Source organism: Acinonyx jubatus, chromosome E1 (assembly GCF_027475565.1).
Source record: "Acinonyx jubatus isolate Ajub_Pintada_27869175 chromosome E1, VMU_Ajub_asm_v1.0, whole genome shotgun sequence".
Taxonomy (NCBI): Eukaryota; Metazoa; Chordata; class Mammalia; order Carnivora; family Felidae; genus Acinonyx; species Acinonyx jubatus.
This window is the reverse complement of record NC_069397.1, coordinates 10774717-10799831: the sequence shown is the minus strand read 5'-3', so window position 1 is coordinate 10799831 and position 25115 is coordinate 10774717. Positions and strand designations below refer to the sequence as shown.

The 25115-nt window shown below is 44.6% G+C and overlaps 1 protein-coding gene and 1 long non-coding RNA gene across 4 annotated transcripts in view; one reads left to right on the top strand and one right to left on the bottom strand.

Moving 5' to 3' along the window:
- Positions 1-22316, top strand: part of PRPSAP2 (phosphoribosyl pyrophosphate synthetase associated protein 2) — a 47845-nt gene extending 25529 nt beyond the window's left edge. For 2 of the 3 annotated variants that reach the window (XM_027047256.2, XM_027047255.2), the window contains 4 exons: positions 4187-4335; positions 10236-10306; positions 15577-15723; positions 17177-17931. In XM_027047256.2, coding sequence (XP_026903057.1) covers positions 4187-4335; positions 10236-10306; positions 15577-15723; positions 17177-17335 — 526 coding nt within the window. In that variant the 3' untranslated portion in view covers positions 17336-17931. Of the gene's footprint in view, positions 1-4186; positions 4336-10235; positions 10307-15576; positions 15724-17176; positions 18126-19155 lie in introns of those variants that run through there. The other variant, XR_008294003.1, reaches the window with a different exon arrangement.
- LOC128313377 (uncharacterized) lies at positions 17884-19200 on the bottom strand. Its single transcript, XR_008294004.1, has 2 exons — positions 18704-19200; positions 17884-18181 (listed from the first exon to the last, which is right to left on the bottom strand). It is a non-coding gene; the product is annotated as an uncharacterized LOC128313377 (long non-coding RNA).
- Positions 22317-25115: the final 2799 nt, after the last annotated feature.

Below are 25115 nucleotides of genomic sequence, written 5' to 3'. Positions count from 1 at the left end.
ACCTCACGGGAGGGGGAAGGGCACCTCTTTACTGCCGAGTCGGGGTGGAAGTCCAGGTGTCCCTCTGCACTGACGCACGGCGGGGCGCGGGGGTGATGACCGCCCGGCGGGGATGAAAAGTGCCAGCCCCCTACTTGGCCGTCTCTTCAACTACCCCCTTGGCGGGTTCGGAGCTCATCGTTACCGCCTGGCAAGGGAGGCAGTGCAGGCCCCCTGCTTGACCTAAACTCGGGTGGGCGAGTGGCATAGCTGGTTTTTCCTGGGGTGGCCGGGGGTAGGGTTAAAGTTTTCTGACGTGGGAGGCGGTCTCTCTCTTGGTCCTGTGGCTGGAGAAAGCAGGCTTTTGTCTGCGCTTCTTTGGTACGTGCCTCTTGGCGTTTTGGGCCGCCCGCCTCTCCAGCTGCGAGTCTGGGATATGGGATAACGAGACAGAAAGACCAGAGGACTCAGCACCTTGTTATCCCCGCAGTCCTGAGGTCCCCGGCCAGTCTGTGTCTCCTGTCCTCTTCAGAGTCTTCTTAGGTTTGTTTCACGTATACCATCCGGGTTTTCAGTTCTGCTCCGTGGTGGGGGGCCTTCCATCTCGGCGGAGACCGGAGTAGCAGCAGTGTGTGTCGATCGGTTTTTTCCCACTAAATACCAAAAGAATATGATGAATTTTCATTTGACTCGCCCATACGGATAGGCTTTTGGTAACTTTTATAATACTCAGTTTACATCTGACTTCATGTGTTGATGGGATTTTATCATTGTAATAGCCTTTGGATTCGTTTATTTGGCATTTGTTGGTACAGTTGACTCTTGAGCAACACAGGTTTTAGCGGTGCCGACCCCCTGTGCTTCAGAATCCATGCATAACTTGGACTTCCCCAGGACTCAACTACTGACAGACCGCCGTTGACTAGAACCTCACTGATAGCGTAACCAGTCAATTAATACAAATTTTGTATGTTACGTGTAGTATACTGTATTCTTACAATAAAGTAAGCTAGAGAAAAGAAAATGTTATTAAGAAAATCATGAGGAAGAGAATACATTTACAGTATTGCACTGTATTTATATAAAAAAAAAATTGGCTGTGAGTGGACCCACGCAGTTCAAACCCATATTGTTCAAGGGTGGGCTGTACCACACTGAGGTTGTCATTTACCCATTCAGATGTTTATTGAGAAGCTATGGTGCCAGTCGGATGAGACCCGAGAAGGTGCCCTCAGGGAGCTTAGGTTTAGCGGCAGATGTTTTAGCTGCTATTGTGGACTGAATGTTTGTGTCCCCCCAACATTCGTCTTGAAATCCTCACCCCCACTGTGATGGTTTTAGGAGGGGAGGCCTTTGGGAGGTAATTAGGTCACGAAGGAGGAGCCGTCATGTATGGGCTCAGTGCCCTTAGGAGAAGAGACCAGTGCTGCAGGGGCCGTCTGCTCTCTGCCATGCGAGGGCACAGTGAGAGACAGAGGCTGTGTGCAAACCAGGAAGCAGGCCCTCATCTTGGACCTGTAGCCTCCAGAACCATGAGAAACACATTTCTGTTGTTTAAGCACCCCCGGTCTGTGGTATCCAGTTACAGCAGCTGGAACTAAGACGTCTGTGTTACCTCACTTGATCTTCTCTAGCTAGGAGGCCAGCGTCTTCCCTCCCTCCCTCCCTCCCTCTCTCCCTCCCCCCCCCCCCCCGCCCCTCTCTCTCAGATGAAGAAACACACCCAAGGGGCTGAAGAAGGCGATCCATGGTGATTGAACTGTGTATGTTCACTGGAAAGTAATGGCACCGCTAATCACTTCTCAGGGTGTTTTCCACACCAGTGATTATGGGATTTGGGTGTTGGCCAAATATGATTCAGGTGGACTTGCCCCTCCACTTGGTAGATATGTAAGTGCTACTTGGACTTTGAGAAAGAATACCAAAGTTGGAGATGTAACACTGAAGTCAGGACTGACCATAAAGCTAAAGCAATCGTGATTGTGTGTGATTGGGAAAAGATAGAAAAATAGCTCAGTGGAACAGAACAGAGTCCAGAAATAGACCTACGCGTATCTCGAATACTGATTTCCAGCAGAGGGGCAGAGGCAATTCTGAATGGAGAAAGGATAGTCCTTTGAACAAATGGTGTGGGAATGACTGGAAATTCATGTGCAAAATCATCAATTCTGAGCCATGTTTTACATCATATACAAATATCAACTAAAAATGAATCCCATACCTAAATGTAGAACCTAAACCTATAAAGCTCCCAGAGGAAAACATGGGAGAAAAATCTTTGTGACTTTGGTTGGACAAACATTTTTTAAATATGACACTAGAAATCTGTTTTATAAGAAGAAAGTTGTCACATCATGTGTCATCAAAATTAAAACTACTCTTCCAAAGACTTTATGAAGAGAATGACAGAAGACACAGACAGAGTGGGAGGAAATATTGGGAAAGCCTGTATCTGATAAAGAATTTGTATTTAGAATGTGTAAAGAATTCCCAAAACTTAGGGAACTAACAACCCAACTAAAAAATTGGCAAAAGATAAACAGACCCTTTACCCCAAAGTATATATTCAATTGGCAGGTAAGCACGTGAAAATGTTCAGCACCATTTGTTATGAGGCCAGTCCAAACTGAGGCCACGGTGAGGCACCTGTATGCGCCGTTAGCATGGGTAGTAGTTGAAGTGACTGACCACACTGAGTGGCAGAACTTGGAGGCCCTGGAACCCTCGTGCGCAGTTCGTGGGAATGTAAAATAGTATAACCACTTTGGAAAAGAGTTCGTTGTTGTTGTGTTTTTAATTTTTTAATGTTTTTTATTTTTTAAGGGGGAGAGAGAGAGACAGAGACAGAGACAGCACAACGTGGGGAGGGGCAGAGAGAGAGAGAGAGGGAGACACAGAATGTGAAGCAGGCTCCAGGCTCTGAGCTGTCAGCACAGAGCCGACGCGGGGCTTGAACCCTTGAACCGTGAGATCATGACCTGAGCTGAAGTTGAACGCTTAACTGACTGAGCCACCCAGGTGCCTCACGGTTGTTTTTTTAGAGAGCTAAATATATGCCTGTCCTATGATCCAGCCATTCTACGCCTAGCTATTTACCCTGGAGAAAAGAAAACATAAGTCCATGCAGAGATTTGTACATGAATATTCAAAGCAGTTTTGTAATGGTTCAGAACTGGAAACAATGCAGAAGTTCAAGTGAATGTACAAACTGTGATAGACCCAAACAACAGATTGTGGCAGTGTAAAGGGGTGACTTTGGTGTCCCATGTAAAATGGATGGATCTCCAACATGTTTTCCTTAGTGAACGAAGAAAGACAAAAAAAAAAAAAAAAAAAAAAGATACTCTGATTCTACTTACAGAATTCTAGAAAAGGCAAAACTATGCTGACAGAGAACAAACTATTGGTTTGCCTGGTGCCGGAAGGAGAAATTACAAAGGGGCACCAGGACGTGCCTGGCAGTGAGAGAGATTTTCCTGGTCTTCGTTGTGCTGATGGATGCACGGATGTGTACGCACATCAGAGCCTATGAGATTGTACAGTGTAAATGTGTATATTTTATGGTGTCTTCGTTCTATCTCAGTACAATTTAAAAATCGATGATGGGGCGCCTGGGTGGCTCAGTCGGTTAAGCGGCCGACTTCGGCTCAGGTCACGATCTCGCGGTCCGTGAGTTCGAGCCCCGCGTCAGGCTCTGTGCTGACAGCTCGGAGCCTGGAGCCTGTTTCAGATTCTGTGTCTCCCTCTCTCTGACCCTCCCCCGTTCATGCTCTGTCTTTCTGTGTCTCAAAAATAAATAAACGTTAAAAAAAAAAAAGTTTAAAGATCGACGCTTACTGCTTTTCTGAGGCTGTAACGCACCTTGTCTCCTGTGGTTGGTTCTCACCATGAAGTGCGTGGCCGGGTGGATTAGCAATTAAAAGCCGGGAGGCTGAGGCTTCCCGGAGTCACTGCTGTAGGCTCCCCAGTGGGCCGAGCACAGAGCAGGCTGGCCACTGCCCATCGCTGCCCCGGCCAGAGGGACACGCTCGTCACGTGGGGACTCCACACTTTGTCCTGCATCCTAACACTTGCAGGTCACCTTCTTTCTCTTTTCACGAATTCTTTCGGAAACCGCATCTGATTTATGTTGTCTTGTTTTTCTCCCGCGAACGCTGGAGAACGGGGGCTGCGTGATTTCTAAACTGTGTCTACTGCTCTCCCTCAGGGCACAGTCTTTTGCGGAGCGCCTGCGACTGGGAATTGCGGTGATTCACGGGGAAGCGCAGGACGCCGAGTCCGACTTGGTGGATGGACGGCATTCCCCACCCATGGTCAGGAGTGTGGCTGCCATCCACCCCAGCCTGGAGATCCCCAGTAAGTGCGCTGGCCCCTCTTTGTCACTTCCCGCTTTGGTTTTAAGGCTGACTGAATTTGTCGTTTTTCAGCTGTGAACTGCCTCTTCTCTGTTTTTTCTTTAAGTTGGCAAAAATGACTAATACTTTTCCTGGCCTGGCCTGGTTGTCACAAGTGCATTTCAGAGAGCCCTGTGGACTGTAGAGCCTTCTAGAAGCAGTCGGTGTGATCACAGCAAGAACTAGGAAAAGACTCCGTTCTGGCACTTCAGGGAATTTCATTCATTCAGTAATATATCCTAGAGAAGGGTTTAACATAAGCAGAAAACTTTGTATGTGCAAGTTATTCACTATAGTGTTACTTTGAATGCAGAATATTGGAAAAGTCTAAACGGCTTAGCAGAGGGTAGGGCTTGAATTATGCTGTATCAGCACAGCTAATTATGCAGCCTGTTGACATAATTAAGACTGTCTGGACACAAGAGAAAAATCTGGAACATATGGGAATGGGCAGAACATGAGAGGGTATACCTGTGTTTGTGTGAGGCCCGGGAGGGAATATGGAAGATGAAAATACTCGTGACAGGGTGGTAGGGTTATGTGTGAATTTGCTTTTGTTTCTAAGAAACTTCCTTCGTGCTTTATTAACATCTTCTTGATTAAAAAAATACTGCCTTTGTTTGAGTCTGATGGGGAGGAAAAACTTATCCTCTGCCCTCTTTAGGTTCAGGCTTTGGGGCCTGCAATAAAACTCACAAAAGAAGGCACCTGGGTGGCTCATTTGGTTAAGTGTCTGGCTCTCGGTTTCGGCTCAGGTCATGATCTCACCGTTTGCGAGTTCGAGCCCTGTGTCCAGCTCTGTGCTGACAGTGTGGAGCCTTCTTAGGATCCTCTGTCTCCCTCTCTCTCTGCCCTCCCCCACACTTGCTCGCACACACTCTCTCTCAAATAAATAAGTAAACATTAAAAAAAAAAAAACAAAAGATAGATTAGTGCGAGAAAAGACAGGGTTTAGGATTGGGGGCCTCTATACCATTTTAACAGGGGAAGCGGAAGCTAGAAAACAGGTGACTTTTAGGAGAGATGAGCGGCTCCTCAGCACGGATGGCAGTAGGATAGCTTTGTGACAGTGTCTGTTGAGGTGTGGTGCTGACCTCTAGTCTCCATGGTAGGTCAGTCCTTCCTGGTTGTTTTTGGAGTGGATTTCTGACATGGGCATTCTTTTGAATGGGCATTCTTTTGGGGGCCTCTGCTTTTAGGCAGTAGTGGATGTTAGGAGCCCCAGTGCCTTTGGCTCAAGGGATTAGCCCTTCCCCTGAGCTTGGGGGAAAGCACGTTCCTGTTCAGTTTGGCAGTCACGTGGGCTCCGTTCCGGAACACATCCCGCAGTCTTTAGACGAATCAGCTCCTTTTAACTTCTGGGTCTTAGCTTTAAATGGGGTCTTAGCTAGTGGTTTCTGGACTGCAGAAATGGAGCTGCTGGTTTCCCATCTGCAAACCAGGGAATGGAGGGCGCCTGGGTGGCTCAGGTCATGATCTCGTGGTCCTTGTGTTCGAGTCCCATGTTGGGGTCTGTGCTGACGGCTCAGAGCCTGGAACCTGCTTTGGATTCTGTGTCTCCCTCTCTCTCTGCCCCTTTCCCGCACATGCTCTGTCTTTCTCTCTCTCTCTCTCTCAAAAATAAATAAACATTAAAAAAATTTCTTTTTTAATTAAAAAAAAAAATGAAAACCAGGGAATGGGACTCTCTGACGTTTCCTCCATCTGTTTATTTGCTCTCTCTGTTTCAGCTCATTTCACTCGCGATTTTAATTATAACATTTCTGTGCTTATGTTTTAACCCAGGTGGTGAACGCTGGAGGATTTGGGGGGGATTATAATTGAGAAGTTGAATTTCGCAGCTCCTACGTGTTGCACTTTGCTTTTGCACACTTGATGGCCTGACCCTGTCTGTGTAATACTTGTTAAAGTTAATAGCAAATAGATACGTGACAGCAAAAGAAAGCATTGTTCCTGTGGCATCTGACGCATCTATTTTGAGATTTTGATTGTATCTCAAGATTTTGATATTTAGTGTTAGATTTAAAAAATTAGTTTGTGGGGCCCCTGGGTGGCTCAGTCGGTTAAGCATCCAACTCTTGATCTCAGCTCAGGTTTTGTTTGATCTCAAGGTCATGAGTTCAAGCCCCCCTCTAGGCTCCGTACTGGGTGTGGAGCCTACAAAAAAAATTTAAAAAAATAATAAAATGTTAGTCTGTACATTCTGGTTTCTTAAACATGAAAAACACCAACTAAAACAGAAAACAGTTCTTTTCCAGAGTGTGTACACATTATATAAATATTCCAAACATTCCGTTATAAAGGAAGAAAATAATCATCAATGCTACATCCAGAGACCCATTTCTCTTTTCATGGGTCTCTTCTCAGGTTTTCCTTACTTGTGTTAAGGAGATGAGGTGCTTCCTGGGCACAGAACACGCGCCTCCCTCCATAACGTACCTTCGCCCACGTGATTAAAAACTTGCGTAAACAGCGTTTTTAATGGCTGTTGAATATCCCATCTTAAAGATGTGGCTTAAACCTAAGCCTGAGCAGGGTCTGGCTGGTACTTGTTCTCGCCTGCTCCTTGCCAGTAGAATGTTGCAGTGCGCGTATGTGGGTAAAAACTTCTGCACTTGGGTTTATTTCATTGTAAGTTTCTAAAAGTGAGATTAAGGAGGCCCAAGCTGAGAGTGTTCGTATGGCTCTTTGTGGGGTTGATTCCCTAAAGGCTACACCGCTGTGCTCTTTCCCCGGTACTGGCGTCAGGTGCCTGGGAAAAGTGTGGAAAATGTAAAAAAAAAAAAAAAAAAATCACTTCAGTTTTGGGATTTGTCTTGCTCTGTTGGGTTTTGCATTTCTGTCGTACCCCGCTGCCCCCCGCCTGCCCTGCCACCTAGGATCACACATTGCGTTGATTTGTCATACGCCCTTAGCCACCCTTTTAATCCACAGCAGTGATTTCCAACCAGGGGGTGCCATTGGATTTTGTCCCGTTGAGGACATTTGGAGGTGTCTGCAGACATTTTTGGAGGTCACAAGTGAGGGGGCTGCTCCTGGCATCTAGCGAGAAGAAGCCAAGGACACTGTAAAGGTCCTGTGACACACAGGACAGCCCCCACAACAAAGAATTATCTAACCCAAAACGTCAGTGGTGCCGAGGTGGAGCAGCCTGATCTGGAGCACTCCTACTTTTTCCTTCAGTGACGCTGACCTTTCTGCAAAAATTGAGTGAAAGTCACATAACCTAGAATCAGCCATTTTTGAAGGTACACAGTTCACTGGCGTTTTGTACGTCTGCAGCGTGGTGCAACCACCATTTCTCCCTGGTTTCGCACACCTCATCCCCCCGGAAGAACACCCCTACCCATTAAATTATCACTCCCATGCCCCCTTTCTGTTGCTCTGAATTTGCCTGTTCTGGACATTTCATAGAAACGGAATCATACAGTCTGTGACCTGCGTCTAGTTTCTTTCACCGAGCGTAACGTCTTTGACATTCATCCACGTCGTTGGGTGTACTGGGACTTGATTCCTTTCCGTGGCCGGATGCTTTTCCGTTGTGTGTGGATATGGCACAGCTTGCTTGTCATTCCCCCACTGGTGGGCACTGGAGTTGCATCTGCCTTTGGCTCTAAGGCTGTGACGTTCATTCGTGTGCCCGCTTCCCACAGACCTAGGATTTCATTTCTCCAGGGTTAGAATTGCTGGGTCTCGTCGTAACTTTATGTTTAACTTTCTCAGGAGCCCTCGAACTGTTTTCCACAACAGCTGTGCCATTTTACATTCCTCCCAGCCATATACAAAGGTTCTGATTTCTCCATATCCTTCCCAACACTTATTTCCTGATTTTTAAAGATGTTTATCTATTTTTTTTGAGAGAGAGTGAGCAGGGGAGGGGCAGGGGAAGAGCGAGAATTCCCAGCAGGCTCTGCGCTGTCAGCCCCACCGATGTGGGGCTCCCTCTCAGGAACTGTGAGATCATGACCTGAGCTGAAATCAAGAGTCAGATGCTTAACCGACTGGAGCCACCCAGGTGCCTCTCCTGATTTTTTTTATAATAGTCTCCCTAGCAGGTTGAAGTGGTACTTTGTTGTAGTTTTGACCTGCATTTCTCTAATGGCTAATGATGTTGCATGTGCTTGTCCACTTACATATCTTCTTTGGAGAAGTGTCTATTCAGATGTTTTGCTTATTTTTAAAATTGGTTTGTTTGCCTTTTTATTGTTGAGTTGTAAGAGTTCTTTATATACTCCAGACACTAGACTAGTGTGACTGTGAGATCGTGACCTAAGCCGAAAGAGTCGGACGCTTAATTGACCGAGCCACCCAGGTGCCCCACTTATATGTGGCATCTAAAGAAAAAGCTCAACTCATAGAAACAGACAATAGAATGTTAGTTGCCAGGGCCTGGGGTGGTGGAGGAAATGGGGAGATGTTGGTCAAAGGGTACACACTTGCAGTTATAAGTTCAACAAGTTCTGGGGATCTAATGTACAACATGATCACTGTAAATTAATAATACTGTATTATATACATGAAAACTTAAAAGTTACTGAGAGAGTAGTTGTTAATGTTTCTCACTACACACACACACACAAATTGTAATTATGTGAAGTGATGGATGTGTTAATTAATCTTACTGTGGTAATCATTTTGCCGTATGGATGTGTATCAAATCGTTATGTCGTACACCTTGAACTTAACAACTAGTTCTTTGTCAGAGACATCTCAGTAAAGCTGGGGGGAAAATGGATTGGCTATAAATGTTTGTTTCTTGACTCAGTTCTTTTCCTTGATCTATATCCTCATCCTTACGCTAGTACCACATATGATTAATACAGCTTTGTAATAAGTTCTGAAATAGGGAAGTGTGAGTCCTCCACCTTGATTCTTTCTTTTTTGAGGTTCTGGATATTTGGGGTCCCTTGTATTTCCATATTTCAGGAATTTATGGTCAGTTCATTTCTGTCAGAAAAGCAGTTGGGATTCTGATAAGGATTGTATTGAATCTCTAGGTCACTGGGAGCATTGCCATCTTAGCAGTACTAATACTTACATCCATGCACATGGGCTGGTTTTCCATTTATGTATGTTTTCTTTAATTTCTTTGAGCAGTGTTTTAATTTTTTCTTTTTTTTTTAATTTTTGAGAGAGAGACAGTGTGAGCTGGGGGAGGGGCAGAGAGAAAGGGAGACACAGAATCTGAAGCAGGCTCCAGGCTTTCAGCTGTCAGGCTCTGAGCCAATGTCAGATGCTTAACCAGCTGAGCCACCCAGACGCTCCTGAGCAGTGTTTTAATAGTTTTTAGTGTACAAGTGTTTCACCTGTTTGGTTAAATTTATTCCTAGGTATTTTATTCTTTTAGATGCTTTTATAAATGGAGTTGTTTTCTTAATTTCTTCTTTAGATTGTTCATTGCGGGCATGTAGAAACAACTGATTTTTGTGTGTTACCTTACAACATTTGCTGCATTGGTGTATTAGCTTTTGTAGTTCCTTGTGGATTCTTTGGTATTTCTTATATATAGGATCAAGTCACTTGCTGATAGAAATAGTGTTACTTCTTACTTTCCAATCTGGATGCCTTTTATTATTTTTTTTCTTGCCTAATTGCCCTGGCTAGCACCTCCTGTACAGTGTCGAATAGCAGTGGAGAGGATGGGCATCCTTGTCTTGTTCCGGATGTTAGGGGAGAGTTTTCAATCTTTCATTAAGCGTGATGTCAGCTGTGAATTTTTCACAGTTGCCCTTTATCAGGTTGAGGAAGTTTCCATCTGTTGCTAGTTTCTTGAGTCTTTTTGTCATGAGACATTAACTTCTTAGAGGCTGTATCGTACGTTTTAATATAGAAACTTTTGTGTGTGTGTTTTCTTCTGACCAGTGCTAATTCCTAAAGAAAAGCCCCCAATCACAGTTGTTGGCGATGTGGGAGGAAGGATCGCCATCATTGTGGTATGTCGACCTCTTTTATTATTCATTGTTGTGTTTTGCCATTGTTACTCTGCTGAATTATTTGCTAATTATGTGGGGATAGCGGTATGGCCAGGTAAGTCTCATTTAAGTTGGTACCTGGGCTAAATGTTTACTTTGGTCCAAAAATTGAAAATTGTTATTAGTTTACTAAGAAATTACAACTCCTTAGTCAACTAAAATATTGTGCAGCTGATGTTCATAACATGGGAAATTGTTTTGTGCTGAAAGCGTCCGAAATTGATTGCAACTGTTTAAAACACACATCCTCTTGTACTTCATAAAACTAGCGCACGAAAGGAGTGTCTTTAATGCCTATATAGTTACAAGAGGAATAAAATGAACACGTGGGTCCCCCATTACTCAGCTTGGAATCAGAACATTGTCCTGTCCCCCTGAAGCCACCTCTGGGCTTTGCCCTGGTCTCCCCTTCCTCTGTTCCCCCCAGAGGTTGTCAGCAGCCTGAAAGTCGTCATTCGTACCCTTACTTGCCGTCGCAGTCTGCCATGAGTGCGTGTGTCCGAAACACTAGGTTGTTTTCGTTTGCAGGTTTTTCATGTTTATATAATGAAGTCTTTGTGTACTTTGTGACTTTTTGTTCAACGCTGTTTTCAGATTCCTCTGTGTAGTTAACATGTGGTTGCACGTTACATTTCTTCATTGCTGTGTGCCCGTTCCATGGTACAGCCAACACTCACCTTACTGATCTGTTCTCCAGGCATTGAACATACAGTTTTTCTTTCTTTTTTTTTAATGTTTATTTATTTGTTATTATTATTTAAAAATTTTTTATTTATTTTTGAGAGAGAGAGCACAGGGGAGGGGCAGAGAAAGAGGGAGATGCAGAATCTGAAGCAGGCTCCAGGCTCTGAGCTGTCAGCACAGAGCCCGACGCGGGGCTCAAACTCGCAAGCTGTGAGAGATGACCTGAGCTGAAGTCGGACGCTTAACCAACTGAGCCACCCAGGCGCCTTTATGTATTATTTTTTTAATGTTTATTTATTTTTGAGAGAGAGTGAGAGCGCGCATGCGCGTGAGCTGGGGAGGGGGCAGAGAGAGGGAGGGAGACGCAGAATCTGAAGCAGGCTCGAGGCTCTGAGCTGTCAGCACAGAGCCCAATGCGGGGCTCAAACTCACGAACTGTGAGATGATGACCTGAGCTGAAATTGGATGCTTAACTGACTTAGCTACCCAGCGGCCCTTGATTGTTTATTTTTGAGAGAGAGCGAGTGAGCAGGAGCAGGGAAGGGGCAGAGAGAGGGAAACAGAAGATCCAAAGCAGGCTGTGCAGTCGAACTCACAAACCATGAGACCATGACCTGAGCCGAAGTCAGACGCTTAACTGACCGAGCCACCCAGGCTCCCCTGCACGTAAAGTTTTTCTGTTTCCAAATAATACTGTTTTGAACAGTGTTGCATCTCTTTCCTGGTGCATAATTGTTAGACTTCCTCGGTGCCTGGGAGTGGGGCTGGGGGTCTAAGGCACACACATTCCCAACTTCACTGGCTGGTGCCAACTTGTTCCCAAAGTGGCCGCACCAATTAACCAGGGCTCCCTGGTGCTTACAGTTTTGTTTGTACTTTTTCTGAATCAGAAAATCTCCGATGTCACCCTATAGGGTAATAATAGCTGTGCCCGTTAATTTATTCCTTAATCAGCAAAATCTATAGCAACAAGATGCTGTGAATTCAGTAAAGCCTTTGCCCCCTTTCTGCTGCAGCTACATTTAAGAAAAAAACACTTTTTTTAATGTTTATTTTTGAGAGAGAGAGACAGAGACAGAGAGAACGCGCGCTCATGAGTGGGGGAGGGGTAGAGAGAGAGGGAGACAACAGAATCCGAAGCAGGCTTCAGGCTCTGAGCTGTCAGCACAGCCTGACGCGGGGCTCGAACCTGCCAATCTCGAGATCGTGACCTGAACTGAAGTTGGACGCTGAACCGACTGAGCCACCCAGGTACCCCACAACTTTTTTTTTTAAAGTAATTATTGATTCATAGGAAGTAGCTCCCCCCAGATTATACAGACACATCTTGTGTCCTCTTTATCCAGCTTCCTCCTCCTTGCTTAACTGTACCACACTCTGGAAATTCAGATCACCACCACTCATAGAGCTGCTTCTGATACTGCCGGTGTTGCATACGTGCATATGGACGTGGAGCTTTGTGTAACCACCACTGCAATCCAGATATGGAAGTGTTCCATCACCACGAAGCTCCTTTGTGCCACTCCTTTATGGCCACACCCCCTTCCTGCCCACCTGATCACTAACTTGTGGCCGTGTCTAGTCTGTCCTCTTTTTTACTTAAAATTTTTTTTTTAGTGTTTATTTTGGAGAGAGAGGGAGAGACAGAGCGTGAATGGGGGAGGGGCAGAGAGAGAGGGAGACACAGAATGTGAAATAGGCTCCAGGTTCTGAGTTGTCAGCACAGAGCCAGATTCAGGGCTTGAACTCATGAACCATGAGATCATGACCTGAGCTGAAGTCGAATGCTTCACCGACTGAGCCACTCAGGCGCCCATGTCCTCTCTCTTTATAACGGTTATTTCAAGAAAGTCATATAAGTGGAGTATATAGTAGGTAGCCCTTTAAGATTGATTTTTTTTTTCACTTAGCACGTCTCCCTGGAGATCCATCAAGTTGTTATGTATATTAATATTTGCTTTTAGTGCTGAGCAGTATTCTGTGTAGGTTGGTACCCCAGTTGAACCACTCACTGATTAAAGGACATTTGGATTGTTCCTAGTTCTCTGCTATTAGATATTAAATTGCTCTGTGCTTTTGTGTATGGGTTTTTGTGTGAACAGAGTTTTCCTTTTTGTGGGATAAATGACCAAAAGTGCAATTGGTGGGTTGCATGGTAATTGCAAATACAATTTTATAAGAACCTGTCAAGCTCTATTTCAGAGAGGCTGTACAATTTTACCAGCGGCACTTTTAAGAAAAAAAAATTTATTTTGAGAGACACAGAGACAGCGCAAGTCGGGGAGGGACAGAGAAAGAGAGGGAGAGAGAGAGAATCCCAAGCAGGCTCCACACTGCCAGGGCAGAGCCCAATGCGGGGCTTGAACTCATGAAGCCAAGAGACCATGACCTGAGCCAAAACCAAGTTGGACACTTAAGCGACTGAGCCACCCAGGCGCCCTTACCAGTAGCACTTTTAAAGTAATATGTACTGGGGGTGCCTGGGTGGCTCAGTCGGTTAAGCGTCCGACTTCAGCTCAGGTCATGATCCCACGGTTGGCAAGTTCGAACCCTGCGTCGGGCTCTGTGCTGACAGCTCAGAGCCTGGAGTCTCTTCAGATTCTGTGTCTTTCTCTCTCTCTCTGCCCCTCCCTCCCTCCTCCCTCTCTCTCTCTCTCTCTCTCTCTCTCTCTCTCTCTCTCAAAAATAAATAAACATTAAAAACAATTAAAGTGACATGTATTGGGGAGCCTAGGTGGCTCAGTCGGTTGAGCATCAGACTTCAGCTCAGGTCACGATCTCACGGTTCATGGGTTCGAGCCCCGCATTGGCTCCATGCAGACAGTTCAGAGCCTGAAGCCTGCTTTGGATTCTGTGTCTCCCTCTCTCTTTGCCTCTCCCCAACTCATGCTGTCTCTTTCTCGCAAAAATAAACATTAAAAAAATATAAAGTAGTATTTTTTTCTTTGATCATAGTAATATCAGTGTACATTTGAAAAGAATATATATGTGGCAAGGACGTTATATATATATGTATACACACACACACACATAGACATACATACGTGAATATTTATTCAACTCTAGACAATGCTTAATACCATAATGGGGTTCAAATAACTTTGGTAGCCTGGGTGTGATGAGGAAAGACTCCGTTTTCCACCTCCTGTGTCCCTCTCCTGTGTGTCTCCTTTATTGCTCACACAAATGTGTGGAGGTTTTTGCCTACAACACCAGCTGGGTGCCCTACAATTTAACTCGGTTCTGACACTGTCTACTCAGAGCTAGGGTCTGAGCCCCAGGGGTTAAGGGTCAGTCCCCCAAGACTGCTCCCACCCTACTTCAGTTGCCCCAGGTTACCCACAGCTTCTGTACAATATGACTACAAATTGGAGGTTCCCATGACCCCGTTGCCAGGTTGGATTCATTTGCTAGAGCAGCTCACGGAACTCTGGGAAACACATTTACCAGTTTATTAAAGGATGTTGTAAAGGATACAGATGAAGAGATCTGCATAGGACGAGGTCTGGGAGGGTCCAGAGCACAAAATCTCCCATCCCCGTGAAGTTGGGGGCACGTCACCGTCCCAGTATGTGGATGTTTTCACCAGTCTAGAAGCTTTCCACACCTTGTACTGTGGGGATTTTTATGGAGGGTTCATCACAGAGGCATGATGGATCATTAGCTCTGTGTCCAGCCCCTCTCCTCTCTCTGGAGGATGGGTGGGGGAGCTGGAAATTCCAAGCTTCTCCTCATGTTGTGGTCTTTCTGGTGACCAGCCCCCATTTGGGAGCCCACCGAGACTTCCCTCCTTAGAATAAAAGATGCTCCTAGTATTCTTACTACGTACGAATTTACAAGGGTTTTAGGAGCCCTGTGTCAGGGATGGAGTCAAAGACAAATACTAGAATAAGACATGTTCCTAGTATCCTTATCACATAGGAATTTACAAGAGTTTTAGGAGCTCTGTGCCAGGAACCCGGGGCGGAGGCCAATATTTTCTATCCTGTCATACTGGGAATATGTGGTCGATAGAAGGGAAACCATTGGATTGCATATTTTGTTAAAATAATAACTATTAGTGTTTTTCCCATTATAAAAACGTTATGTAAAAAGCATATTTGCCATATGCCCAGCAGAGAAAATTTGGAAACTGAAGAAAACTAACAGGAAAAGAGGAGAGGTCTACCTAGAGTCAGAAGCCTTTCCTGACAGCTTTATTATGCATTTCAAAAACCAAAAACCCTTCAGTGAACATTTCTGGAGCCCCTGCAGGGTGAGGGCACAGTCCTAGGCACAGTAAGGGATGACACAGAGAGGGAGGCCCCAGGGAGCCTTGGGTGTGGCCAAGATGCCACCTGTAGATGACAGGCACCTGGCAGAGGAGCCTTGCTGCAAAAAGCCAGCAGGGAATGTGGTGGCGTCACAGCCACTTAGACTCGCAGTGTGACCTTGCTGTCGGGGCGTCACACACAGCAGCAGATTTGCTAGAGTAGAATTGGACCCTTTCTTTTTCCTGGCTTTGCGCACGTGTTCATGTGCCTTCCACTCGCTCTGTGATTGGACAGGACGACATCATCGATGATGTTGACAGCTTCCTCGCTGCAGCAGAAACCCTGAAGGAAAGAGGCGCATACAAGATCTTTGTGATGGCGACTCACGGCTTGTTATCCTCGGATGCTCCGCGGCTGATCGAAGAGTCTGCCATTGACGAGGTAACAGCCGCCGTCGTGGGTACTGCTGCCCTGGCACTCCTGTGCCCCCTCGGTCCGGGTTATAGACAGCGGGTGAAGGAGGAGTTCTTTTGTGGTTATGAATGGACTGAAAATGTGGGTTATGTTTGCATTTTGTGGGCTGTAAACCTCTCTCTGCCTTTTGCCCCTGGTAATAGTTCAGAGTCTTCCTAATTCTCACAAATGGTACGTGTGGTGCACAGTGCTGTGCCCACCCTCCCTCGCTCGAGCTCCATCACAGCCCCGCAGGGTCCCCGTTGACACCATTTTCAGAGAGCATCAGAAAGGGTGAGTGACTTTTTAAGGTCACACAGCCAGTAGGCTGAGCATTTGTGATCAGACCTTAACTTGCCTGACTGCAGAGCCCCGCTCTGTCGCTGGTGCAGACGCCTGTGGGGGGAGATTGGGGGAGACAGGCAAACGGGGCACATTTCCCAGTTGCACGCGGCTGCCTTGAGGCTGAAGCCAGGCCATTCGGGTTTACTCACCTCGCTCCGTCCACCCCCCTGGGTCCGCTGGCTTGTGTGCTTTTTTTTTTTTTTTTTTTTTTTAACGTTTTATTTATTTTTGAGACAGAGAGAGACAGAGCATGAACGGGGGAGGGGCAGAGAGAGGGGGAGACACAGAATCGGAAGCAGGCTCCAGGCTCTGAGCCATCAGCCCAGAGCCCGATGCGGGGCTCGAACTCACGGACCGCGAGATCATGACCTGGCTGAAGTCGGACGCTTAACCGACTGCGCCACCCAGGCGCCCCTCCCTTCCATGTTTTTATATTATTTTTGTTTCTCTTCCCTTATGTTCATCTGTTCTGTGTCTTAAAGTCCTCATATGAGTGAAGTCATATGATTTTTGTCTTTCTCTAATTTCACTTAGCATAATACCCTCTAGTTCCATCCACGTAGTTGCAGATGGCAAGATTGCATTCTTTTTGATTGCCGAGTAATACTCCATTGTATATATAGACCACATCTTCTTTATCCATTCATCCACCGATGGACATGTGGGCTCTTTCCATACTTTGCCTATGGTTGTTAGTGCTGCTAGAAACACGGGGGTGCATGTGTCCGTTCGAAACAGCACACCTGTATCCCATGAGTAGTGCAATTGCTGGGTCATAGGGTAGTTCTGCTTTTAGTTTTTTGAGGAACCACCATACTGTTTTCCAGAGCGGCTGCACCAGTTTGCATTCCCACCTTGCCAGTAGTTCTTACTCTCTTTTTGCCTGTAGCCATCTTAGTGGACATAAGGTCATCAGATCTTGACTAAGAACCACAAGTAGTGTTCACATTGACTGAAAACACCATCAAAGGTACGGTAGACCCACTGTCCTGTCAAGTCAAACTACAGAGATTTGAGAATATATCACATTTTCACATTCAGCCGGGAAGCTACCTGGTTTCATGATGCTCTTGGTTTTTCTCCTCTCGATTTGCAGGTGGTGGTTACCAATACGATTCCACATGAAATCCAGAAGCTCCAGTGCCCCAAAATTAAAACGGTGGATATCAGCATGATCCTTTCGGAAGCCATCCGTCGGATTCACAATGGGGAGTCCATGTCCTACCTTTTCAGAAACATAGGTTTAGATGACTGAACAGCTTTCCTTTCTTGAAACTCCCAAGGGCCAAACTGGAGGCGGAGCGTACTGTGAGGGCTCACACCTGGTTTGATGCACTTCACGGGGGCCGACTATGCTTTCTTCCTTTCTCTTTGTTAATTCCTATGAAGACAGACCAACTTTTTAGGTCGGGTTAGGTGTTCGTGAGTTTTTGGGGCGATTTTTATAAGAGAAAAACTATATTCTCCTCCTAAATAAATTAACCATCTGGTTGTTTGTAGTTGAACTATTTCAAAAATAGCTTGGAATATGATTTTTTTAAGCTCACAGACAGCCTTTTTCCAAAGTTGCTAGAGCCCAAGTGCTTAAACGAGTTAATGAAATAAAATGATCTACTGTGTGTTACTTGCAGTTGAAAAGCCAAAAAGATAATACCATTAAATCCAGTAAGTGACATTTTTAGAAATGCTTTTATAGAGAAGCATATGTGAGTGATTATTACGTGACCGTTAATTTATTTTCTGCAAAAAAAGAGGGAATAAAAACTTACGTTGTGTGTGTGTGTGTGTTTTTTTTTTTTAAACTTTGTGTATTGGCCATTGTTTTATAATTAAAATAAAAAGAAAGCTGAATATACGTGCCGTGGATGTTGAAATGTTCGTCCGCCCGCTCCGTTTTGTCTTCTGCATCTTGTCGGGGTGAGACAGTGGCCTCTCGGGGATGTAATATTTCCTGTTCTGTTTGTCCAGGACCCGCACATTTCTGACGTGTAATGGCTGTGGCAGGAGAGGAACTCGAGTCCCAGGCTGTGAGCCACGGGGGGCAGGTCAGCGAGTTGGTGTGAGTTGCCACCTGCATCTCGGCATGGCTTTGTTCTGCTCCCTGTTCGACAGCACAGCCATTCTCTGAACAAAACTCACCTGTGCATGCTCTGGACGAGGACATGCTGGAGGGTGGTCACAGAGGGCAAATGACATGACCCTTGTTAACGTCAGGCCTCTGAGGACCGTCTGCCCTCCAGTTCGGAGTGCAGAACTCAGAACTTCTACATTGGAGTTCTGTCAGACTCCGGAACACTGGGGTCCCGTGAGTTAGGCCAGCACGTTCTCCGGCTAAGCTCATGTAATGGCAGTCCCGTCAAATTCATGGAGGAAGAGATTAAGGTTTTCTCACAAAGAAAAGGATTACTTTTGCTTTTCTTTTTTTCCAAGTCGACTCCACCCTGCTTTGTGGGGCTCGAACTCACGACCCCAAGATCAAGCATGCTCTACTGACTGAGTCAGCCAGGCACCCCAGAATTATTTTTCCTTCCAAAGAAAACCTAAACCTATGCTTTCTGCCTGTGTTAGAACCCGGAATAAAATAGCAGTTGCCTTGGCACAAAATTAAAGATGAGTCACTTACCGTTTGCCGTATCAGGGTTTCTTGCAGCTCCCAAGAGAGAAGCCTGACTCTTGGGGGCTTGCTCTGGAGCAGGTCTGGGGGCCTGCGTGTGCAAAATCATCAAGGCCTCTGCTTCTGTCAGCTGCCCTGGGTATTGGATGGTCTCCTGCTCATCTCTCTGTGCTCATCACAGCCGGCAGTGTCCAGACCCCTCCCGACGCCATGTCTCAGCCAAACACCCCGTGATGGTTGTGCTCCTACAGGTGCATGAAAGGAAGACCTATTTTGGTAATCGCATAACGTAATACACACTGATGCTCGGGTCTAATCAAAGCAGAAGTCTGCATCGTTAACATGGCACATTAACTCTTGGCTTAGGACAGTGCGGCCTTATGCTCTCTCCTTTACAGTTTGCGAGCATGATTGTCTTTGCTTTACGAAACCCTTGAAAGTAACCCAAGTTTTCCTTTTAGCTCAAAAAGAATAAGCTGGCAGATGTCTACAGGATGGTGGAATGGGGAACTCCGAAAGTCCCTTCCTCTGTAAAAAAGAAGAAATTGGCAGAAACTGTCAGAATCAACATTATTGGGACTCTAGAAAATAACCAAAAGTTTATGGCAACCCAGAAAATTGTTAGTCAAACCAAACCACTCCACCACCACCACCAAACGGCTGAATCTTGACAAAATTGCTTTGTGGCACTTTAACTTACCTCTGGTCCCATTTGTTACCTGCTTCCTGGCAGCCTTGAAGACAGTGGCCTGCATTCCTGGTATGTGTTCCTGGTACCAGTGGGAGTAGAATACTGTTCTCACAGAACCGTGGTTATTTGTTTGGGCCTGTTTCCTGGCTCCTCGAAGGATGGCTCAAAGGACTTGCCTTGGTTTTACCCAACTCAGAACTCTTCAGAGCAGAGGGACAGTTGTTGAAAAAGTATAAAGGCAAATGTATTAGCCACCCTTGTCGGGGCAAACAATGAGACCATGAAAAGCTTGGAGGAAAGGCTAGAGAATGAGATACATCAGGGGTTGGGGGGAAAAGGACTTTACAAAGGTCCCGTATGTTCCTGGGGATATGAAGGGCACGGGATTGTACAGGGCTGAGCACGTGCCCGGAAAAGACCCAAGAAAGCCTTAGACTCTTACTTCGGGCTGACCTTCGGGCTCTATGCAAGCATGAAGTGTGGGCTAAATCAGAATTATAGTCTGTCTGTCTGAGCGTTGAAGGTGTGGCCCAAGACAGCAGCCCATCTGCAGAGTGGGTGATTTTCCTTCCTCCTCCCCTCCCTCCCCTCCCACCTTCCCCTTTCCCCTTCCCCTTCCCCTTCTCTTGTTTTCAGGCATTTAAGGAAGTCTATGATGACTCACCATTCAGCTGACTGAACAGAGATTTCAGTTACCATACATGACGATACAGACTTTACAAACATTAGTTGAGAAACGCCACCAAACAGGCAACTACAAGCAGCAATAAACCCTGGGGAAGGAGGAGACTCTGATTCCAGATTTCCCCTGTTATAAAAATGCCCAGTTATCAACCAAAAAAGTTCTGAGGCATGGAAACACACAAGGTTGGGCCCATACACAGGAAAAAAAACTTAGAAGAAACCATCCTTGAAGAAGTATACACATATTTACTAAAGACTTTATTTTTTTATGTATTTATTTTGAGAGCGAGAAAGTACGAGTGGGGAAGGGACAGAGAGGAGAAAACGAGACTCCCAAGCGGGGACTCTGTCAGTGCAGAGCCCAACACGGGGCTCGAACTCATGAATTGTGAGATCATGACCTGAGCTGAAATCAGGTGCTTAACTGACTGAGCCACCCAGCTGCCCCTTTACTAAAGACTTTAAATCAATGATTTTAAATACACTCAAAGAGCTCAAGGAAATCATGAGAATGATGTCTCACCAAATAGAGCATATCAGTAAGAAATAATAAAAAAGAAACAGGATTTGGGGAAGACGGTAGAGTGAGAAGCACCAGGAATCTGTCTCTCCGCACAGACATTTTCTGTGGCAAAACCTGTCTGATGGTTTTAGAACTCTGGAGTCTATTGATTTGCAACTTCCAGGGGGGAGTCTTGGACAGGAAATTGTCGTTACTTTTGGTCCAATTCAGCTCTTAGTACGGTTGCAGTTACCTTGTCCCCCCCCCCCCCCCCCCCCGGCAGGCAGCTGCATCTGTATTCCTGGACCCACCTGCACAAGTTTGTGAGTGTTAGGGTAGGGAAAAAGGACTGTCCTTCCAATAGTGGGGATCTGTGCTCTGATAGCTGACTGCTGCCTCTGGTCGCAGAGGTGCAAGAGGCGAGCAGCCATTGTGATTGCACTTCCTTCATTGGTTGCAAGCCCTCCCCCTCCAGCTGATGAGAATTCCAGGACATTTAAAAGCCAGTACACTTATTCCCCACCCCCATTCCCAATTTTCTCCTTTTCCCCTTTTTGGGAGCCAAATAGTAAACACTCTAGAGGGTTCAAAAGCAATTGCATGTACAGGGAAGATTAGAAAGTCACTGCACGTGCCCAGAGGAAGTGCAGGCTCAGGATAGAACCGAAGAGACCCTAAGCTTGTCCCTCAGGTTGATCCTTGGCACAGAGACAGGCTATGACAACAACAAAAAATGTGGTGGTGGTGGTGATGGTAATTTAGTAATATTGGGAAATGGAAAGAAGCTAATTTCCAGGGCTATCACGTTATTATATTCAAAAGTCCAGCTTTTAATTGAAAAAAAAATCAAAGAATATGGTTCATTCAAAGGGGAAAAATCAACAGAAATGGTTTCTGAAAAAGACTTGATGGTAGGTCTACTAGACAGACTTTAAAACAACTGTCTTAAAGATGCTCAAAGAACTAAAAAAAACAGGTGTGGAGAACATGAAAATAATGTATGAACAAAATGGAGATACCAATCAACAGAAACCCTAAAAAGAAACCAAAAGAAATTCTGAAAAGTACAATAGCTAAAATGAAAAATTCACTAGAGGGATTCAAAGGCAGATTTGAGCAGGCGGAAGAAAGAATCCATGAACTTGAAGATAAGACAATGGAACTAAGTCTGAGGAACAGAAAGAAGAGAGATTGAAGACAAGGAAACACCTGTGTTACCCCATTAAGTGGCTCAACATACACAGTGTGGGAGACCTCTTCCAGAAGAAGAGGAAAAGGGGTAGAGAGAATATTTGAATAAATAATGGCGGAAAACGTCAACATTTTATGAAAGACATGAATATAAACATCCAAGCTCCATGATCTCCAAGTAAGATATCAGGGAGACTCACACCAAGACACCTTATGACCAAACTTTAAAAAGTCAAAGAATCTTGAAGGCAGCAAGAGAGAAGTGATGAGTCACATACAAGGGATTCTCAGTAAGATTATCCGCGGATTTCTCCTCGGAACTTTGGAGTTCCATCTGCTCTGCAAGAAATGCTCAGAGGAGTCCTTAAGGTGAAATGAAGTCAGTTGAGCATCCAACTTCGGCTCAGGTCATGATCCCCCAAACCGTGGATTCGAGCCCTGTGTTGGGCTCTGTGTTGACAGCTCGGAGCCTGGAGCCTGCTTCAGATTCTGTGTCTCCTTCTCTCTCTGCCCCTCCCCTGCTCACACTCTGTCTCTCTGTCTCTCTCTCTCTCTCTCTCAAAAATAAATAAAGATTAAAAAAAATTAAAAAAAACCAAAGATCTCAGTAAAGGCAAATACACAAATAATTATAAAAGTTGCTATTATGGTAACCATGGCTTCTAACTCTGCCTTTTGTTTCCTGTATGATTTAAGAGACAAATATATTTTAGAAATTATTAGTCTAAAAGCTAATATTATAACATTGGTGTGTAACTTCACTTTTTGTTTTCTATATAATTTAAGAGCCTAATGCATTTAAAAGATTATGTTTTAAAGCTTTGTTTAGAGTGTGAGCAGGGAGGGGCAGAGAGAGGGAGAGAGAATCCCAGGCAGGCTCCAGGCTATCAGTACAGAGCCTGATGCAGGGCTCGCGAACCCATGAGATCATGACCTGAGCCAAAATCAAGAGGCAGACACTCAACTGATTGAGCCACCCAGGCATCCCTAAAAGGTTATGTTTTGTGGAACAAAACGTATAAAGATTTAATTTTATGTTGACCACTGAAAAGAGGTATAAACAAAACTGTCAAAGAAACAGAACTTTTGTATGCTTTTAAAGTTAAGCTGGTATAAATTCAAATTAGTGTGTCATAACCTTAGGATATTATGGGAATGCAAGCTGGTGCAGCCACTCTGGAAAACAGTATGGAGGTTCCTCAAAAAACTAAAAATAGAACTACCCTACGACCCAGCAATTGCACTACTAGGTATTTATCCAAGGGATACAGGTATGCTGTTTCAGAGGGACATATGCACCCCCATGTTTATAGCAGCACTATCAACAATAGGCAAAGTATGGAAAGAGCCCACATGTCCATCGATGGATGAATGGATAAAGAAGATGTGGTATATGTGTGTGTGTGTGTGTGTGTGTGTGTATACATATACACACACACACACACACACACATACACACACACACACGATGGATTATTAGTTGGCAATCAAAAAGAATGCAATCTTGCCATTTGCAACTATGTGGACGGAACTGGAGGGTATTATGCTAAGTGAAATCAGTCAGAGAAAGACAAAAATCATATGACTTCACTCATATGAGGACTTTAAGACACAGAACAGATGAACATAAGGGAAGGGAAACAAAAATAATATAAAAACATGGAGGGGGACAAAACAGAAGAGACTCATAAATACGGAGAACACACTGAGGGTTATGGGAGGGGTTTGGGGAGGGGGGATGGGCTAAATGGGTAAAGGGCACTAAGGAATCTACTCCCGAAATCATTGTTGCACTATATGCTAACTAACTTGGATGTAAATTTTAAAAATATAAACTAAAAAAAACACCTTAGGATATTAAATATAATCCCATGGTAACTATGAAGAAAATAGCCATAGAATGTATATCAAAGGAAATTGGAAATGAATTTAAATGTTTTACTACAAAAAATGAAGTAAGCACAAAAGACAGTAATGTAGGACATGAACAGAAAAGCTATAAGGCATATGGAAGATCAATAGCAAAATAACAAGTCCTTCCTTATTAATTACTTTAAATGTAAATGGGTTAAACTATCCAAGTAAAAGAGATAGGCAGAATAGATAAAAATAATACAATACAATACAATACAATACGATACAATACGATACGATACGATACAATACAGATACAATCCACGTATATGCTGTCTACAGAAGACTCACTTTAGATCCAAAGACAAACATAGATTGAAAGTGAGAGGACAGAAAAAGATATTCCATGCAAATAGTAACCAAAAGAGAAACAGTATAGCTAAAGTAATATCAGACAGAGTAGACTAAGACAAAAATTCCTGCAAAAGACAATGAAGGACATTATATATTAGTAAAAGGTTCAACACAGCAAGAAGACATAATAATGATAAGTATTTAGATGCCTAGTAACAGACTATCAGAATAAATGAAGCAAAAGTGGACAAAATTAAAGGGAGCACTACAAAATCAGAATAGACATATAACTAATAGAAGATTGAGTCAGTTATTTAAAAATTCCCAACAGAGAAAAACCCAGGATCCCATGGTTTCACTGCTGAATTCTACCCAACATTTAAAGAAGTAACACCAGTCCGGCATGCCTGGCTGTCTCAGTCAGTGGAGTGTGTGACTCTTGATCTTGGGGTTGTAAGTTCAAGACTCACGTTGGGTATAGAGATTACTTAAAAAATAAAATAAGTAACACCAGTCCTTTTCAAACTTTCCCCCAAAAAAGTAAGAGGAAAGAACGATTTCTAGCTCATTCTATGAGGCGGATTTACCCTGATAACAAAGCTAAAGACACTATACGAAACCACAGATCAGTATCCCTTATGACCATTGATACAAAAACATCAACAAAATACTACAAAACTGGGTTTCAGCAGCATAACAAAAGGATTATACACTCTTGGGGCACCTGGATGGCTCAGTCGGTTGGGCATCCAACTTCAGCTCAGGTCATGATCTCACAGTTCGTGAGTTTGAGCCCCATGTCAGGCTCTCTGCTGATAGCTCAGAGCCTGGAGCCTGCTTCAGATTCTCTCCCTCTCTCTGCCCCTCCCCCGCTTATGCTCTGCTCTGTCTCTCTGTCTGTCTCTCAAAAATAAATAAACATTAAAAATTTTTTTCTTAAAGGATTATACACTATAACCAAGTGAGATTTATACCTGAAATGCAAGATGGTTCGACATATGAAAACTGGTATAGAATGAAGAAAAATAACCACATGATCATCCTGTTACAGAAAATGTGTTTGGAAAAAGAGGTAACTTTTTATGATAAAAACACTCAGAATGGAGCCCCTGGGTGGCTCAGTCAGTTCAGCATCTGACTTCGGC